This window comes from Asterias amurensis, chromosome 16, assembly GCF_032118995.1.
Source record: "Asterias amurensis chromosome 16, ASM3211899v1".
In the NCBI taxonomy this organism is placed as follows: domain Eukaryota; kingdom Metazoa; phylum Echinodermata; class Asteroidea; order Forcipulatida; family Asteriidae; genus Asterias; species Asterias amurensis.
Window position 1 is genome coordinate 2,719,715 of NC_092663.1, and position 19,851 is coordinate 2,739,565.

The 19,851-nt window shown below is 42.0% G+C and overlaps 1 protein-coding gene across 1 annotated transcript; it reads right to left on the reverse strand.

Moving 5' to 3' along the window:
- Positions 1 to 470: 470 nt before the first annotated feature.
- On the reverse strand, positions 471 to 19,006 carry LOC139948931 (sacsin-like). Its single transcript, XM_071947302.1, has 4 exons — positions 18,972 to 19,006; positions 18,147 to 18,235; positions 17,370 to 17,628; positions 471 to 16,695 (listed from the first exon to the last, which is right to left on the reverse strand). Exons 1-4 carry the CDS (start codon positions 18,988 to 18,990, stop codon positions 3,692 to 3,694), a joined length of 13,371 nt encoding a protein of 4,456 aa, XP_071803403.1. The 5' UTR covers positions 18,991 to 19,006; the 3' UTR covers positions 471 to 3,691.
- Positions 19,007 to 19,851: the final 845 nt, after the last annotated feature.

Genomic DNA, 19,851 nt, shown 5'->3' on the forward strand with positions numbered 1-19,851 from the left:
TAACCTACTTAAAGCACGGTACACGTTTAGTTTTCAAAGACCAGTATCTTGGTGTTGACCATCATAAGCATAAAATAACAAGCCTTTTAAAAATTTGGGCTCAATTAGTCATCGAAGTTGCGAGAAAATGATGAAAGAAAAGCATCCTTGTTACACGAAGTTGTGTGCTATCAGATGCTTGATTTCGAGAACTCAAAATCTAATTCTGAAGTCTCGAAATAAAATTCGTGGAAAGTGACTTCTTTCTCGTAAACTACGTTACTTCAGAGGGAGCCGTTTCTCACAATGTTTTATACTATAAACAGCTTCAGCTGGAGCCTTTTATTATGCATCTGTAAAGCACACAAATTAATTCAACAAAGGTGTTTTTTTCTTTCACTCTTCTCTTGCGAATTCGATGACCAATTGAGAAAAAATTTCCACAGGTTTGCTATATTATTCAGATGTTGGGATGAAACAATTAGTGTCTTTGAAAATTACTACACGCGTCCAGTGCCATTAATAAACAACATTATCAGAAAAAGCAAAGAATACCAACACGAGAATTTTATTCTGCGTTTTATTCTGCCAAAAAAAATTAAGTACAACATTTTTTTCTAAAAACAGGTACAAAATAAAATAAATCAATTGTTTCAAACACAAATTTAAGGTACTTCAGGTTGATAATGCATAAGATGTTTCGCGATACTGTTGCGGTGTAAAAAACGCAGCTAAAATGGAAAATATTTCATATCGAATGTTAAACTTTAACTGGCGTATATGTTGCCACCATTCTGCGCAAACTAAATGCTTTCAAGGCCGAGTCCCCCCATGTAGCTCAATAATCTTCTCGGGTTGATTGCTTTCATGGGTTTGACCATGAGGGCGCTATCACTCTAAAATGTAGTCGTGAACCATTAAAAATGACTTGGTTTTTGTTTGCTTGTGCGTGTTGCACTTTACGTGTTGTCACAAGAAAGAATCACAATATATTAAGATAACACCCATTGTACTTGTTTGTCAGAACACACTATTGTTTTAACACGGTGACCTAAATGGTGACTCTTGTTTTTTATTTATTTGTAACATCACCCATGGTGTCAACTTTACCCCTTGATGTGTGCAGTGCACTCTATACAGAAGTGTAAATGAGAAAAATCGTAAGTAATAATTTGTGCACATTTGGCACAGCAAATTTAAAAAAAAAAGCACAAACAGTTAACAAATAAATCCATAGATTTCAAAGAGTTAATTAATGCTTATATGATAACAATACTTTATATGTTTGAAGATAATGTGCACATTTCTTTTTAGAGTAATAATAAAAACAGTTAAACAAATAAATCCATAGATATCAAAGAGTTAATTAAAATTAATGCTAACAATACTTTATATGTTTGAAGAATGTGCACATTTCTTTTAAGAGTAATAATAAAAACAGCATATACTATAATGCGCACAAATCCACACCGGTAGAATGCCCAAAGGATTTTTAAAATGAGACATTGGCCATTCGCAAAGTTTCAGAAAAGGCATAACAATAATTGTAAAAAGAAAACAATCGTATTGGCTAAAGCAGAGGTAAAAATAGACTAATTTCTACCTCCATGGTTAAAGACACTGGACACGTTTGGTAGATGTCAAAGACCTGTATCAGCCAAACTATGCATAAAAAAACTGCGAACAATTGGTCATCGAGTTTTGCAAAATTGAAAAAAAAAAGAGTCTTGTTTGCTTTCAGATGCATAACAAAACGGCTTCAGCTGAAGTATTTTATTATTTGAGGGAGAAATTACCTCTTTCTCAAAACTACTTGATTGATTTCAAAGGGGACCAATTTTCACCAAATTAGCTTTATATTGCAAAAAAGTTGTTATGCTAGCATTTATTTTGAGTAATAACCAATGACAGTAGGTGCCTTTAACAATTTGTCAAAAGAAAATAATCTTATTGGTTAACTAAATCTAAGGACGGCAATACATGCGTTCGTCATACGTCATACGTCCACTAGTGCGCAAGCCTTTATAATGAAAATACACGGCAATACATGCGTCCGCATACGACATACGTCTACTAGTGCGCAAACCTTTATAATGGAAATACACGGCAATACATGCGCCCGCATACGTCGTACGTCTACTAGTGCACAAACCTTTATAATGAAAATACAAGGCAATACATGCGCCCGCATACTTCGTACGTCTACTAGTGCGCAAACCTTTATAATGAAAATACAAGGCAATACATGCGCCCGCATACGTCATACGTCTACTAGTGCGCAAACCTTTATAATGAAAATACACGGCAATACATGCGCCCGCATACGTCGTACAGCTACTAGTGCGCAAACCTTTATAATGAAAATACAAGGCAATACATGCACCCGCATACGTCATACGTCTACTAGTGCGCAAACCTTTATAATTAAAATACAAGGCAATACATGCGCCCGCATACGTCATACGTCTACTAGTGCGCAAACCTTTATAATGAAAATACACGGCAATACATGCGTCCGCATACGTCCACTAGTGCGCAAACCTTTATAATGAAAACACACGGCAATAGATGCGTCCGCATACGTCATACGTCTACTAGTGCGCAAACCTTTATAATGAAAATACACGGCAATACATGCGTCCGCATACGTCATACGTCCACTAGTGCGCAAACCTTTATAATGAAAATATAGCATTGTACCGATTTAGAATTATCGTTGCCATTGTTATTCAATAACTGCATAGCCGCTTGATGCTAATAGTGTTAAAATGCAAAATGATGAAGCAAATCAAATCAAATCAAGTCATCCACCTAATGTTCCGATAGGCGTACATTTTGCGTTACAAGCAACGTATAAGGCTCCATATTAAACAATTTTTATCAGTTACTACACTCTACAAAAAAAGTTCAGGTTAACCCAATAGCAACTGCACGTAGTATGTAACCAAGTAGTCAATACACCTTTAATGTATAAAAACCCATTGTATTGTATTGTATATACTGCAGATCAACAAAAAATACTAAGTACCAACATAAAATCTGTATGAAAACCCGATCACAAAGTACCAAACACTTACTAAATAGATCAAAAATAGTAAAAACTGAAATTTTATACAATTAAAAGGTACATAATCATCATCAAACACCACAAAGCAACCAATATTATTAATTGTTGTTTCATTTAAAGTAATGTTCACAACGTGTGGGATTAACTACGAAATCAAAACAAGACTGCAACCATTAATACAATATAAACCTCTATATCGGTCATGATTAGCTAACGAAGACAATAAAAAAAACATCACTACACTCAAAAACTACTGTGAATCACATTAAGGTATTTATACTCACTTATATAACCGTACTTGGTGATAGAACTAAACTTAAGGCAAATCTACACAAAACAGAAAAAGGAACAGGAAACACATAGACGCTTTCCAAAATGTCAAAGTTTATTGTCACGCAAAATATGCTGCGTAGCTCTTGTATTAACTAAACCAAAGATCTCGACCATTCACATCATTTGAATGGTAAAGGTAGATCATTACCTGAATCAGTCCACGACCTTGCGAACGGTTTTAGATCGTTAGTTAAACCGGTAAAAGACCGGTTATAGAACAACAATAAGACCAGTTTTAGAAGGTTAATTAAACCGGTTATAGACAGTTAGAGAAACCGGTTTTTGAGTAAGTGAACTTGATCAAGAAGCTGTTTAACCTCTTATTCCAATTATTGTCCTCACAATATTCAACAACTCCTCGCATACTTTTAGTACGTCTGCTGCATTGATGCCTTCATAGACTTCCCGACTGGTCCTTGAAAACTGTGGGTAGCGTGGCTTGTTAAACTGACAGTGAAGAGTTTCTAACTCGCTTGCTTTATCTACGAGCTGGCTCGATTCGCGACGGATTGCTCCGGCCAAGGAGACCAATTCATGAGTGACTAAATCAGCTTCTCCGTTCAGCCCGAACTGGGCTGCTTTAAGAGCTACCTCTGCCGCCTGATGAGCCTGAAAGACTACCCACTGAATATGACCAGGGACAAGTCGGTTGGTTTGCTGAGCATTCTCGAAGTGTTCCTCGGCTTGCCGGAACCACAGTCGGGCCTTCCGTGGATCAGGCCCATCCCTGGAGAATGAAGGTGGGACAAAGGTACCCCTTGAGCGATTCCTTCTTGGTCTTCTTCGCCCGTGTCCGTACCAGCGTCTGAAGTAATCACGTTGATACTCACCGTCACGCCTGGCTTCGGATGCCCAGGTTGGGAAGTTCTCACTGAAATAAGATCCGGACTCGCGTCTCTTTATTTCTGCCTGGAGAAATTTGAATGCCTCTGTGGTACGTTCCTCCTGTCCACGGTTCTTATCAGGATGCCATCTCAGGAAGAGACGACGAAGGACCTTTTTACGGTCTCCCTCTTCGAGGTTGAATGCTTCCTCAACTTCTTGTCGAATCTGTTCTCTGTCTTTCTTCATAATCTCCTCTAAAGTAGCATCTGCATAGGTTGGAAGTGTTTCAGGTGCTTCGGGTGCGCTGGGTGCTTCAGGTCCACACTCCCCTGTGAATGGAACGGTCGACAGGTCAGGTTCTGGCTCTTTAGGGGTCAGGAACTTATACAATGCTATCACGCTAACGATGAGATGCTCGTCTTCCCCGATGTCTATCTTGAACTTTCGAGATAAGGATGTCTCCCCCTCACTCTGGTCAATTTCCTCTACAATTCTTGCAAAGATGATCTCCGTAGTCGTGTCGTAAGCGATGTTTCTTTCGTACCCGACGATCTCGTCCTGGATGAAACGGTTGTACGGGTCTTGGTCAAGGAAGTGCCGAATGTCAGACGGAACAATAGTTCCTAGTTTATAGTGCTCCTCCCAAGTAGCTTCGCTGGCGATGTCACCCTCTTCATACCCAGGGATGTTCGATTCAGAAAGCTTCTTGTTCATGTCGCTTAGATGTTTGGAGTCCAAGGCACTCTGCAGGTAACTCGCGTGTATAGGGTCCAGAAGATCATCAAGAAGAAGGTTGCAGCTGTCTGCGACCTGCTTGAATGTGTGACTTGTATGATGCATCGAAGGCAGGTCACGATGTTCCAGGTGAATCGTTTTGGTGCCTTTTTCGAAGAATGCTTGACTCGTGTGTGACTGAGCAATCTCGAGTTTCCCATTTGCATCATACCATCCCGTATGGAGGTGAACCTTACAGGATAGATTGCTGAAATTCTGCAAGGCTTTAATTTTGTCTATTGTAGAGTCAGGTGGTGTGACGCCTTCCCTCTGGTGCCTTACAAGTCGAAGCAAGACTCTTGTCAGCTCTTCTGAGGTCAGAATCCGCTTGATGTGTTCCAAGTATTCGCAGTTTTGCCCCGCGAGGCAGTCTTTGTTAGTCTCGCACGGCTTTTCCTGCATCTGTTCACCAAAATTCTTTGGACGATATTTAACAGGAAGGAGTTCAATTAGACGGACTTCATCAAACACTGCCAATTCACACTTGCTGAGCTGAATAAGAAATTCAATGTCAGTAGATTTTCCTTGAAAATGGTCCCTTAAGTTTGGAGTTGCATACAGAAGGTCTGTGGACTTTCTCAAGATGAGTGTCGTGCTGGGAAAGTACAGTACTGAGACTGACAGCTGATCCCGTGTTTTTGAGTGAAGCATTTTTAATATATCCCTTACTGCGAAACATGCAACTCGCAGTTCATTTGGGCCCAGACGATTATCACCACATCTTGCCTGGAGAGTGGATAACACTCCCGCTAGTTGATCTAAGGAGCAAGTCTGTCGCGCCCCGAGAAGTTTCAGAACGTTCTCAACTTCAAGCAAGTCTCTTGGTGTTTTGTACAAGTATGGATGAAAACTTCGTGCATGGTCCTCGATCATGTCAAATACCAACTGCTCTGCTCTGACAAACACGTGTCCTTCGTCAACTGGACAAATTGAGACAGACTCCAGACAGTTTTGTATCTCCTCTTGCTTCTCACTCTTAAAGAATTCTGATGGCTGACCGTTTTTATTCTGTTTCTTCCATTCTTTTTCTTCAGTCTTCAGGAACTGTTCTAAGAACCTCAAGATGCTTTTGCAAACATCATGGGCCGTTTCCCTCCTCCTCCTCCTCTTCTTCTTCTTCTTCTCATCATCATCTTCCGAGACTTTATCAAAAACAGTACGTCCAAAAGCCTCTTCCACATTTTGGGCATGTGACAGCACTATTTCAAGAACATTGTCCACAATACCAAGGTAATCGTGGCTTGTTTTGCATTCACATTTCCTTTCCCTGCTGTGACACGGCTGACCGTTTTTGCATTTGCATTTCTCTTCACATTTACACTCTTCGTTTTTGCATCTGCATTTTTTTCCGCATAAGCACATCTCTCCGTTTTGGCACTTCCCTTTATTTCTACAAGAACAAAAAACTTGTTCGTTGTCACATTTGCATTTCTGTTCACAATGACACATCTTTACGTTACTGACTGTTGCATAGTGTGGTAGCAACATAGCAGCAGACCACACACATTTCTTGTGTCGATCGGGAACTGCTTGTCGAAAACAGATGAAAGGACGCTTGAAATTGTTCTGAATCCCAGTTCCGGGGAAAGTGGGGTGAATCTCGACAAATTGCTTATCAATCTCTGAAGAAGCGATGAACTGCATGTTTGAAATCTTCAGCAGAAACTCTCCGTCAATTATAAAGTCTCGTAAAGAGCCGAAGGAGGACTTAAATACCAAGTCGATGAGTAGGTTTGACTTGCCTAGGAGGTTTGTAAAGTCTTCTACTTTAGAAATTCCCCTGGCCTTTGTCTCTACATCTTTAGCAAAGGTGATGAACATCTTCTGTGTCACCTTACAGACTAGCCCTATCTGTTTAAGCAATTCCCTCACTTTTATCATGGATTCAGGAAGCAGTTTGCTTTGGGACACACATTCGCTGAATATTGTATTGAATGGATCATAGAAGCAGGCAGCTGTTAAGATGCGCTCTTCTCGGTCTGGTATACATGGAATGGAGGTGAGACTCTGAATAATGTCACGTCGTTTTTCCTCTGAAGCAGTGAATAGCACATTGTCCTGAATATTCTTCAGATGCTTAACTCGAGCTTCTTGCGGTAGCAAATGAAAACTCGGTAAAATGTACCGAAGATAAATGTCAGCACTTGTGATGTCGGTGATCCCGAGGTGCTCATAAATCTTTTTCAAATTATCGCGGGGCTTTAGAAAAACACACTTCTTGTAAGGCATCCAAGTGTCAGATTTAACCATCTCATTCTCGTCAAAGGCTCTAGTATGGCAGCTGTCACAACGTGTTAGGTTGATTGTTGTGTCGCCATGAATGACAAATATCGAAAGCGTTTTGATACACTGACAGCTGTCAGTGTCTTCCAACACGTCACATCCCTCCTGAAAATACTCGAGTATGACTGTACAGTCAGGCACGGATAGACTCCCTACCTCATAACCGTGATCCAACATAAACTGTATCACATGGGTGATGCTCGTCTGTTTGTTTGGGAGTGCTAGATGGTTATGAAGCAAAACGCTAAGACCATTTTGCTGCGTTTCAGTCGATGTACAGTGGGTCATGCTTTGCCATTTAATTTCGGGTAGATGTAGATTTTGCAATACTTCACTTTGCTTTAATCTGTGGAGAGAGTCTTTGAAGTTATCTAAGAACACAACAGTGTCCGACAACGAAGGTGGAACCAACTTGTTTGATTTAGTTGGGAACACAGGCCAAGCGGCTAAAGGCTCCAGGCACGTCGATGCATTAGCCTCAGTAACCTCACTGCATATGAAAGTCCACAAATTTCTCAGCCAAGTTTCAGATGGATGTCCATTTTGCTCTGGTGTCCAGTCAACATACTTATTGCAACCTTCCCAGTCAGCTGGTAGGACGTCTCCCAAATGATGGGCCAGTTGTGTGATGTTAAACTTCTTGAATACTCCACAGGAGAAAGCCTGGTTCTCAGTTTTAGCTTCTGGTTGATCAGTACCTGCAGCCTTGTCCTCGAACCACTTGTTGAAGAGATCAACCAACTCATCTTTCAGAAACTTGTCTTGAAGGCTTGGAAGCACCTTAGAATACTCTGTAAGATAGATGCTATCTTCATTTGAGAGGCTTCGCAGGGTTCCTGCGTTCGATAGACAGAATGGTAAGCCATCGAGCTCGTGTGGCTCGGAGATACCATTCAGGCAGTATTTCAGTACAACCAGAAATGTCTCATTATCTCTGAAAGTAGTATCTGCTAATTTAGACGGCGTCCATGCTCTTCTGAGGTGTTTTAGAACCACTGCTGGAGACACAAATTCAATTTTGACATCGCTAGCCTGAAATGCCTGGCCCAGCTCAGGAGAACTTTTCAACAGCTGCATGCCATCTTTCTGCAAGAAGCACCTTAACTTAGAGATATCGTCACCAAGTTGTTCTACTTTGTGTAACTTTTTGTCATCAGCTTCCAAGTTATCAAAGACTGCTGAACTTTGTTCTGTAATTGGGCCATGCCAAGTGACAATCCAACCACCTTCTTCTGGACAAACCACGGGTAACACCTCCAAGTTGTTCTTCTCGATATAACGTAGAGTCTCCATGGCAAGTACCTTCCATTCTCCGTGAAGCTTATCTAAATCTGTCGGAAACAGCTCGTTGTAAATTCTGGTTTCTTGATCGATAGGATGGCTGGAACATTTCTCACCGAGCAGACTTCTTCCTGCATATTCGATTAGCTTAGCATAAGCCGGTGCAATCACATGAGTCACTAACAGATCATTCCATTTATGAATAAAATCGTCATCCGTTTTGTCACCATCTCCTTTTACAAATTCGTTACCTTTAAGAAGGTTACTCCTAGACGAATCCAGTTCAAACATTCCATTGACATGAACGGGTAAACCGGTTGGTATAGGTAATGGCAGGAAACAGTACGCCTTGTACTTCTTCTGAGAAATTCCCTGAGGAAGTTGGCAAGCCGTCTTACTTACAGGAGCTGCCACTCCACCTCTGGGTAAAGGTCTCTTCGAACTTGAGGTACTTGACAGGACCTGCGCATCATCTAGTGGACTTTCAAATCCCAACATCTGTGACACAAGCCATTCCTGCACATGATGATTTGAGTCCTTAATCACGAGGTTGTAAACACTTGACTTAGATTGGATTGTATCACAAGGGTCATCTTTGAGCTTCTGCAGGTGCGCTTTTAGCTCAGTGCGCTCCAAGTCAGCCTCTGGTAGTGATGACGTTACAGTGTAGGTCTCACACAGCTTATTTGTCTCTTCATCAATGCTTGAAACGCTTATCTTCTGGAGGTTATTCAAAAATAGGAGTGCTTCGAGTGCCATTTCTTTAAGATCCTTGAATAATTGTTCGACCCTCCCTGACTCAAAACACTCTTTAGATATATCAGATGGAGAGTTACGAAGCGGGAATCGGAAGAGTGTGCCCTCCTTGTCGTTGAACTCTTCAAGATCCTCCAGGTATCCAGTTAACATATCGGGGAACTGCTCCCGAAATCCCTCATTTGTTGAAAACATCCTTCCGGGGGAAGATTCTTCCACACCAGGAATGCATTTTCGAAGCGGGTCAAAAACACAGAGTTTGTCCTTGTTCGTCAGGAAACTTGGACAATCTGTGAGCTGGTAGACAGCATTGAAACCTATGCCGAAACGTCCAGTTGTTGTGACGTCACTTCCTTTTCCACCAATCCCAACGTTCTGAATGCCTTCAATGTCTGTGGCAGTGAACGATTTGTTGTTGTACACGCACAATGCTGGAACACCTTGGGTGGCTGCCCAAGCTTCCCCGAACTCAATTCCGCCATGACTTCGGTGATCATAAACAAAATGAATTTCTGTCGATCCAGCATCGTCAGCGTTCTGAAGCAGCTCTTTGAATACATCAGACACATTTGGGTAGTCTTTTAGAATGCTATGCAATCGGTCTTTCAACTTCTCCTTTTGGCCAAAACTTCTCTCAAACCTAAAGGAGGAGGAGCAACACGCAACCTGCCTTTCTGTTACCGTCACAATACCTAACAGCTTAGCTCTATCATGTGATATATCACCGTGGGTGTGTACAAGGGTTGTGCCATCCAGTAGTTTATGGTCTTTCCCGGGCATGTCGTTGAAGGTAAGTTCTTTCGTTTGACGTAGAATGTTGTTCTGGTCCAGCACAAACATTTCGTCATCTTCAGACACTGTTTCCGTAATGTCATCATTGTTGCTAGAATTGTCAAGCCATTCTGATAATTCCATTACCAAGACCTTGGCTGTTTCGAGATCCTGTTCAATAATGGGCGATTCTTGATAGTTTTTGTGCAGAATCTGTAGATTCTGAACAAAATCTGTCTTTCCGAAACTCATTCTAACTCCACAGAGCTTAAGCAAAGGCTTATAGCGTGTTGAAAGCTCATCAGGAACTCGCATCAGGTAGGTTTGACATTCGCTTTTAAAGTAAAAGGCAACCTGTTTGATGTCTTGAAAACTGCCTTTACAAAACACCAACCTCATTTTTTTAAGCTCTTCCACAAAGGCCTCGTGCCCCTTCTTCACAGAGCCTTCCTCCCCAACAATTTCTCCTTGCAGGAAAGAGTATATTTTAACAACCATGGCGGATGTTCTCTGTTGATCATGTACTGGTTGCTCAATGAGCGTTTCCAACTGCCGTATCACATCCTCAACTTTTACAGTCTTGTCTTTCAAGCCAAGGAATCGTTTGTTTGTCTTGTCCAATGCTTCGGTGCCTAGTGCCTGTTCATTTAGTATAGGTTGTACAGATCCAAGTATGTCCGCATGTTTGGAACCATATAGTTCAGATGCAGACGTAAAGTCTTCACCACATGAGTACCACTGAGATGGGTATCCGTCAGGCTTCGGTAGGACAGGAAGTAAATCTGCTTTCAATATCACATTCTTCTGTTCAGAGCTCGGTTCATCCTTTTGTAGAAGTTTTCTACCAATCAGTTTCAGTAAGATTTTACTTTTTCCCGTGGGATTCCTTCCACGGCAAATTGATTTTGCACAGTCACATATATCTTCCCATTGCAGGTCATCGACAGCCATTCCAAGCTCTTTTAAGGAGAGCAGATGGGAGGGTTTTCGGTATGCCTCTCCATGTGGAAATCTACCATCATCTTCGCTGAAGAGCTGTCCAATTTCCTCTGTGGGGTTAACTAGCTGTCCAGGTTTGGCCAATTCTTCACCTTTTGGAGATGTTGGTATGCATTCCATATCTCTCAAGAGGTTGTCATAGCTGGTCTGGTTTTCCGCCCCAAGACGAAGGTCCAAGACATGGAGAACCAATTTGTTTCGATGATTTTGCTCAAGGCAGCCGTCGTCCTCTGTTTGGAGTTTTTCCAACAGAGGGAAAAATACCTCACGCAAAAATCGATCAACACTGTACGTGTTTTTTGTGAATGCGTCGTCTCTACAAGTAGGCTCATTACTGCAAGCATGCTCCATACTGTTGACAACATCCTCGTTCAAATCCACAAATCTTTGTGACGAACTGTGCGTATTCAAGATAGCAACAATACTGTCTCTTAAATCGGTTTTGCAAGATGAATCTGTGACAAAGAAACACTCCTCCACTGATAGCCATTCTGTGCCGGCATGAAACAATTTGGGCACACCGTCACACCTTATTCGCCGATAGAACTCCCGAACCAACGGATAAAAATCACTGTGACAGTTTTCCCAAACAGGCCACAGACACTGGAAGTTAGTTGCATCGATGTTCTGTTGGCTGAGCTTTATGAGGTCTTCCAGGAGGTTCATAAGTGCTTGGCACAGTACATCCTTCATCATCCGTTCATTCCAAAGGCCCTCAGTGAAGTCTTGACTATGTGAAGAGTTGCTCCAAAGCTGTCGACGATTCGGCTGTAGGAGGAAACTGCCGTTGACATGGAAAGGTAGACCTGTGTGTACGTCTAACGGTAGAAAGCTAAACACTTCACCTTCTGTTTGTTTAGGTGTTAAACCACCCTTTTCGAAGCGTAACCTTGCAGCGACCCCACCACACGGCAAGACGCCATGTTTTTTACCTTCGTCGCTGGAAGCCAACTCGTCGATCTGGTCTCTTCTTGACATACAGGAGCTGATGATGAAATGTTTGGCTATCGTATTCGGTCTGGTTTTACCACTCGTTCTAGACGGACGTGCTTCTCTTGTTACTTTAACAATCATTGTTGTCGATGGACTTGTGGTAGAACTTGGTGAATTCATAGCATGGGTTGTAGCCTTCAAGATACTGCGTTCGTCTGTCAAGTTGCCTTCTGGGTTACAAATTGACCGGGGCATCTTTTTATCTTCACATCTGGAGACCTTTACAGACAGAACTGTTTCTATATTTTCCACATTATCCGATTTGAGTTCCAGCACCTTGACTGAAGTCACGTTCTGAGTAAACAGTAGTAGTGTCTCTGCAGATTCCTTCAATAAGTCTATTAAAGGCTGGATCTCATTCTGTGAGTCGAAGCTGCTGTCTGAAAGTTGATTCGGCTTGCCATCATTCACCTCGGCACCTGTGCGAAGTGGTAACCTAAACAGAGTGTGCGGATATGACTCTGTTGTCTGGTCGAGTTTGCAACCAAATATACCATTGTAAGGATGAAACTGGTTCGGGTAATGCCCGATGGTCCGTCTATGTTCCTCCATTGTCAGATCTAGCTTTATACCTGGCTGTTGGGGGCGAACACGGTCACCCAAATGGGTAGCCCTGGGGTCGCAAATAAGTATGTATGGTCCACTGACTACACTGGGCATATCTGTTAGGTGATAGACTGACGTGAAACCCAATCCAAACCGCCCTACTTTGTCTAGCTGCAGCTTCTTGCTTTGAGCTGCTATAGAGCAAATATTTTGAATGTCCTCTTTTGAGAAGTAAGCGTCGTTGTATGCCCAGATAGCAGGGCCATGACATGCTTTCATATTCTCACTGAGAAGGTCACTTGAAGTGTTTTCGTTTCCTCGCCAATCGATCAGAAACTTGACTTCATTTGCTCCAGCGTCGTCAGCATTCTGGATAAGCTCTTTGAAGACGTCTTCTCTTTTGTACATTTCAAGGTTACGCCTGATGGCATTTGCAGTAGACTCACTTGGCCCTGCAATCTCATAACTTCGGTCAAGTGCCTGATCTACTGGAGCAATCTCATGGCTGAGTGGTCGTAACCCTAACCGCTTAGCAACAGCATTCGATATGGACTCATGAATGACCCCATTCAAATCATCAGGGGACAGCTGCCCTGCCAGTCTTTCGTCATCAACATACAGTGATTCCGAAGCCCTCCTCATACAGAAAGGCACTTCCGTGGAGGTCCTGCAAGGCACCAAAATCTCAGGTAAGTGGCCAAACTGTTCAAGATTGACAATGTACTTGAGAATGTTGCTCACAAGAGTCAGGTCTCCTTTGTAATCTTCCTGCCTAACCTGTTCTCTTTCATATTTTTGATGAACATTTGTCAGAACTCTGCACAGTTCATCTTCTTGGTAGGTCTGTCGTACACCAATACTCGACAGAAGGTTTCCATACTTCTCCTTGTGCTCTGTCGGAACTGTGTGAAGATAGGGTACCAGACTGACTCCAAGAGCTCCATTATCAATGGCTATTTTGTCAAGTGGTGCAAATCCAGAGCCGTGCCAAACCAAGGGCTGGTTGGTGCTGATGTGCTTTTCAGATGCTAGCTTCAGATCAGTTCCTGACACCTGGTTAAGGAACTCGTAAATTACAGACACGGCGAGGGCAGTCACATTGCTATCGTCTTTCTTGGAGTCGTAATTCTTTGACAAGTTGCTTAGCTGATGTACGACGTGTTGGACATTGTTTAGGTTGGTTGGCTCAAGTTCAACTGTGAGACTGAAGGCGTCAATCAGCTCATCATTGATTCCTGGTAGCTTGAGTAGAGGTAGCACGGAACCTTGCAACAGGTTTGTATCAAACAGACCCAAAGAGTTTGGGGAGTAGAGTTGGTTAGATTTACCACACCATCCAGCCGAGCAGGGGTACTGGGCTGCTGGTGGGCTAGATACACAAGGAACCCAAAGAAGCCCAATAAGTAACCCACTCAGTGGCTGATTGCTTACGGATTCTGATAAGAGTTCGCAATGAGAATTGATGTACTCTAAAAGGACCTGTCCTCTTCTAACATCCGCAGGAAAGCTTCTAACACTGGAAAGCTCCTTCGCAATTTTCCAAATATCCTCCGAGCTTATGTCATCCTCACTCTTCAGGCCAACTTCTTTCAATCTCTGAATCATGCGTCCTTTTGAATACGCAGGTGAGGGGAACACATCCATTTCCCCCAATAGGGTCTTAAGGGTAGTGGTGGGTTCGAACAACTCTTCTGGGCTCACGATTCTACCTGTTTTAGCGGTGGGTATAAACCTACAACCCGTAGCTAGACACCGATAAGACCCCTCCAAAACCCAAGTCATGATCTTGACCTTAGTTTGGTCATCATAGTACCTAGTTTCCACACCACGCAAAATATTGGTGGACAGAAAGTCTTCAGTGCTTTCTCTTTCGGCGCCCACTTTCAATGCTAGACTGTCCGAGTCATCTCCTAGGATCAGACGACAAAACTTCAATTTAGAAACTGGTATGCGGAAAAAGTCACTTGGCACTGCCGAGGAGCAGCGGTCAACTGTTGTGTAGGCTATTCTCATGGCTTGTTGGCACCTGAAAATTGGTAAGTTCTTCAGGAGCTCTATTTGCCAACTGCTTGACCACAAGTATGACCAGTCGTGTTGATTCATGAGCCATCGAAGCTCGTCCTTAACGACCCTTCCTATACGTTCCAACTTCTCTGATATAGAACGCACACAAAATGGTTGCAAAATGGCCATGACTCCTTCAGGTGTTGGAGGCTTGATGAACTCATCCAGATCAGGGTGGTTAGTAGCGCATTTTGGGAGTTTGTCTCGAATAACAACTGCCCCCAACGTCTCAAGCAACGTGCATATATTTTCTGTCAAAGATCGATGGCCTTGTTCATCCTTTAACACCATTGAACTGTTCGTCAGTCGTGCTATCCTATTGGGTTTCATGTAAATGAGTGGAATACCTTCGAAGGAACTCAGGGGAACTTGATTTCGGGTTAGCCATTTCCACAATTTTTTCAGCCATTCAAGCGTAGGCTGCTGGTATCCCCCTGGTGTCCAAGACAGTACTCTCTCTGTATTGTTGATCCAGTGTGCCGGCAATGTTTTACGTAATAGTGGCCCAACATGTTCACTAGTCAACAATCTTAATTGAGTGTGAGACTCTACTTCTGAGGTAGTCAGTGCATCTGGCAGGTCATCAACAGCAAAGTTGCTTGCTCCATTTGGAATAAGTGAACTTGGGTTTTCGTCAGTTTTTATGAAAACTTCCGCAGATGTTTCATTAAAGAAGATGAAAGTGCCATTTTGCAAGGGGAGGAGTTTCAGGCTGTGCAGGTCATCGATGATGTCATCGCTGATCACATACTTGAGAAGTTCTCGTTTCTCTGGACGACTCAGAAAATCAAGTTGATTATCTCGGATTCGATTCCTCACGATGGCGGGGGTAACTTCCTGATAGCCTATTTCTGCCCAATCAAGAGACTCCACAACATGATCAGGAAGTTGTGCCAGTGGGATTCCAGGCGTTCCTGCAAACACTTTCGAAATTAGTCCACTGTTTTCGGTTTGATGACAAACTTCGGTTAACTTCATCCACCGACCACCATCTGTGTGAACAAACTTTTCATCCTTCAGAAGGTTCAAGAGTTTCAGGACACCGTCTTTCCACTCCTTCTTGACTTCGTTGATCTTAGGCCAGGCCCTGTATACATCTTTTGGGAGTATCTTGTCAGCCTTCTTTTCGCATTTCTCTATGGACCTGAGGATCAATTTGGCATGCACCTCTGGATACACTTCATTGACAAGAAGCTGATTCCAAAGAGCTTTCTTATCATAGCTAGACTCGTTATCTGGCCACTTGATACCTCGCCGGTTATCTCCCAGACCGAAATATCCGTTGACGTGGACAGGCAGACCAGATTGTTCGCTCTCCGGTAACGGCAGAAAGCAAAAGACGCGACCAGGTTTTTCTGTACCGTTGTCCATGTCCCCAGCTCCAGAGAGTTTGAAGGCCGCTCCCATCCAGGGCCTCAGTTTTAGATCATCGTCTTTAATAAGAGTCTGCAAGTTCGGAGAAGTGTCCGAGCTGGTGTTCACTGTGACGTACACACTGCTAATGGGAGTCGCTTTGTCCTTGAAACTTGCTTCAACATGTATGTCGGTTACAGCGGTAACGTCCCCCTTGATCATTTTGGCCCACAAGTTGTTTCTGTCTGCTCTTACTTGCACCTGTTTCGCCGATGGGATCTGGACTTGAAAGACCAGTTTCGGCGCTTTGCCATGGTCACGCTCATACACCTGGATGGTCTCGACATGTTTCATAAATAACAACGAGATCTCCGCATCACTGCGGAATGACTCCAGGAGATTTGTTACACGGCTCTTATCGTTGAAGACTGACTTGCTTAAATCGGATGGCTGTTTTCGAAACGGGAATCTGAAAATGGTGCCCTTGAAAGCACTCTCCCGGAAAATCTTGTCTGTACAATTAAATAAGTCCAAGAGATATGGTGAGAACTGACCTTGGTGTTTATCTAAGATTTCTGGAGACGTCTCCCATCGCATTCCGCCATGTTCGAAGTTCTTTTCAAGCGGGTCAAGAAATCCAATGCTATTTCCACTCAGGACGCTCGGAAGATCTGAGAAAAGAAAAAAATTATTGATTAACTTATTGCTTATTAAATCAGATTGTTATGAATGGTTGATCGATATTTAAACAGTGTAACCTTACCATTGCAAGCAAACAGAACCACTCATTTGACACTATGCTTTTGATCATTCTATCCATTTATAATGATCTCCCCATCATTTTGTGTGTAAGATAAACAGTTGACGATAAATGGATACGCGTTGCCTGGATCGGGCGAGTTGACCTATAAAAAGTGTTTGAAACTGTTTGTTATCAAATCAATATGGTTAGAAAGATTTTTAAAAGTATTGAATATATCGATCCACACAAACATATGCCTCGAAATTGCGTGGTTTGTCTTTTACTTTGCGAACTAACGCGGTCGGTCGATTTATCATGTCAAAACTAACTCCCCTTGACTCCACTTCATTTCTCCCCCCCCCCCCCCCAAATTGCACTACCCTTGGGGAATCAAAGTCACTGATATCTCAGACTGCACTATTTCACATAAGACTATTAAAAGTGGGTCCCAGAGTTGTGTAGTGTAACTATGAGGGGGGGTTGGATTCTCTCATACAATTCGTGCACAAATTCTTTTGTACTCTGAACCTTTTGTCAAAAATAAATAATAAGACAGCAATAATATTAATAAGTGGTCCGCTTTCTTCAGATCAATTGCCTCACCTGTCAGGTGATAAACTGAAATGAAGCCAAGCCCGAATCGTCCAACTTTCATGACGTCATCAACCTTGCCACTTTGTTCCGGCTCCTGTATACTCTTCCAGTCCTCTTCTTTGAAGACGGCATCGTTGTAGGCGTACAGAGCAGGTCCCTGGAATTCCCTTAGTTTCTCTGACCACAGTCCATCGGAAGAATGCTCCGTTTTGTCGTGCAGGAAAATTACTTTCCTTGCTTTTGCATCATCTGCGTTTTGCAAAAGCTCCTGAAATTCAAATGGGAATCAATTCAGCTAATGTAGAATAAACACCAAGAACTGTCTGATTACTTATTGAGAGTGTAGGAGTTGTAGACAAGATGTTGGAGACAAGGTGTGCAATAAAGCCTAAACTCTACTTTCGTTACATTAATATAACACATGGTGGCGCTATATAATAACTTGAATATTGATCATAGATTGTTACTGAGAGAACTCCGCAAAATGGCCGACCGTGTTAGTCGACAATGAAACCACGCAATTTCGATGCATATTTTTTGTGTAGATCAATGTATTCTACTTTTAATTTACAATATCTTTCTAACCATACGCATTTTATAACAAACACTTAAAGAACGCTTTTCAAAGACCAACTCGAACGATCCAAGGCAACGTGTTCCTTTAAGAAGAATGATGTCAACTCAGCGTTTGCCTTGAAAACAATGTGTTAAAACAAATAACTTGATCTACAAAAGGTATTTATTAATTCATATATAATGAATTATTCAATTCCAAATAAAACAGACCTTAAGTATTTGTCCTCCTTCAGGATACTTCTCAAGAACCCTCTGCAGATAAACATAAAGGGGCGGGACTCTCTGCCCAAAAGCGGTTCCTGAAAGTTGCAAAAAGAACTCATAGGTTTACTACAAATTCAATGTCTACTGACAAAGATAATACAATAATATTAAACAGAGACTGGAGGAATTGGCAGCCGTCGATTCAACCTAACTTAGGATTAATCTTCTAGGACTTAGGACGAGTCCCAACCCAGGAGTTCGTTTTGGCGACCCCAGCCAAAAACTGTTTCGGTTGTCGGTCGTTGGCTCTGCTGTTCAGACTGAACGATAACCGAGTTGTGAGCTCGGTTACCGTATTAGTTATGACGTCAGAAACAGTTTTTGGTTGGGGTCGCCAACACGCACTCCTGCACTAGCATGCAAACCTTAATTAAGATTAATCCTTAGTTAGGATGAGTTAATACTCGTCCTAAACTCGAGATTTGTGAAATCGGCTGCTGGTTTTCACGGGTTGTCCACCGGAGTTTTCTCTTATGCTGGTTTAATAAGGGAATTAAGTGCGGCTCGTCTGCATTATGTCATGCGCTGTTTACCATCAACAGCTTTCCATTGCTCATCTTACCAAAATATGTTTTTGCGCTACAATTATTTTAAACAATTATTACCAATAGTGTCCAGGACCATTGATATTGCCATATAAACACTTCTAGACTGACGAGTTTACAGAGACTCCATAATAAACTAATAAAAACTGATGCAGTTTCGACAAGTCCTGGGATAGTGACTTGTTATAATTATTTTAATCTTAGGCTAGTACAAATTCAAACTTACCACTGGTTTTGTCCGCCATTTTGTTTCTTTGCAATGCCGTATCTATTCCTCCATTGTGGACTTCTGTCTACTTCAATACTGCATCACACACTCAGAAAAAGAATGGTAAAAAAAAGTTATGTTAAATGTGTTAAGTAAAAAAATACTTAACATAAGTAAAAATTTATGAAAAATTTAAACAAAATGTTTGTGTAAATAAAAAACTACTCAAAAGGTTAGTAAATCTAATAGTTTACATAACTTAGCAACTTTAAACACATATTATGTAAATTTACTGAACTGGTTGTAAAAGTTTACATAGTGTTTAGTAAACCACGATGTTTTACTCAAGTGTTGTGCAAAATACGCAGCGTGTGACTTGTCTGCTGGGGTCGCGCTCTGCAGTACCACAGTGTAACCACACACACATTCAGATGGATCTCATGAAGGAAAAACTTCTTGAGTGGAACTTCCCTCATTTAGTTGAGACGTTTGAAGGTAAGGACTATAACAGATTTCTGTATTGATGTTATTATCTGTAGTGATAGACTATCATGACTCGTTAGCACAGATAAAGGGACAGTTGAACGTCATATTTTGACTGACAAAACTTTTGAATAGTGACTTGAATATCACAAACACATACTTAGGTCTGATCAATGGTCCCCGTATTGTGCACACAATACACGTACAGCATGCATCGTTGGAGACCATTGTACACATGTACATCGCCACTGTGTTAAAGCACCACCACTGCATACAGCCCCGGTGCATCAGGCCAATGATTGGGCTAACTTTTTGTTCAGAAGTACAATCAAATAACTTTTCAACATTTTGTCTTTACAAGATACTGACAAATTATACAATTGACTTAAAATGCAAATTCTGGGAGAGGGGAATC

Bases quoted from the DNA above. Each gene is read 5' to 3' on its own strand.
- LOC139948931 (XM_071947302.1), bottom strand. The intron at 17,629-18,146 runs GTCTGTTTTATT...TTTGAATTTCAG, and splicing joins AAGGAGGACAAATACTTAAG to GAGCTTTTGCAAAACGCAGA. The intron at 16,696-17,369 runs GTGAGGCAATTG...TTCTTTTCTCAG, and splicing joins TTCAGTTTATCACCTGACAG to ATCTTCCGAGCGTCCTGAGT.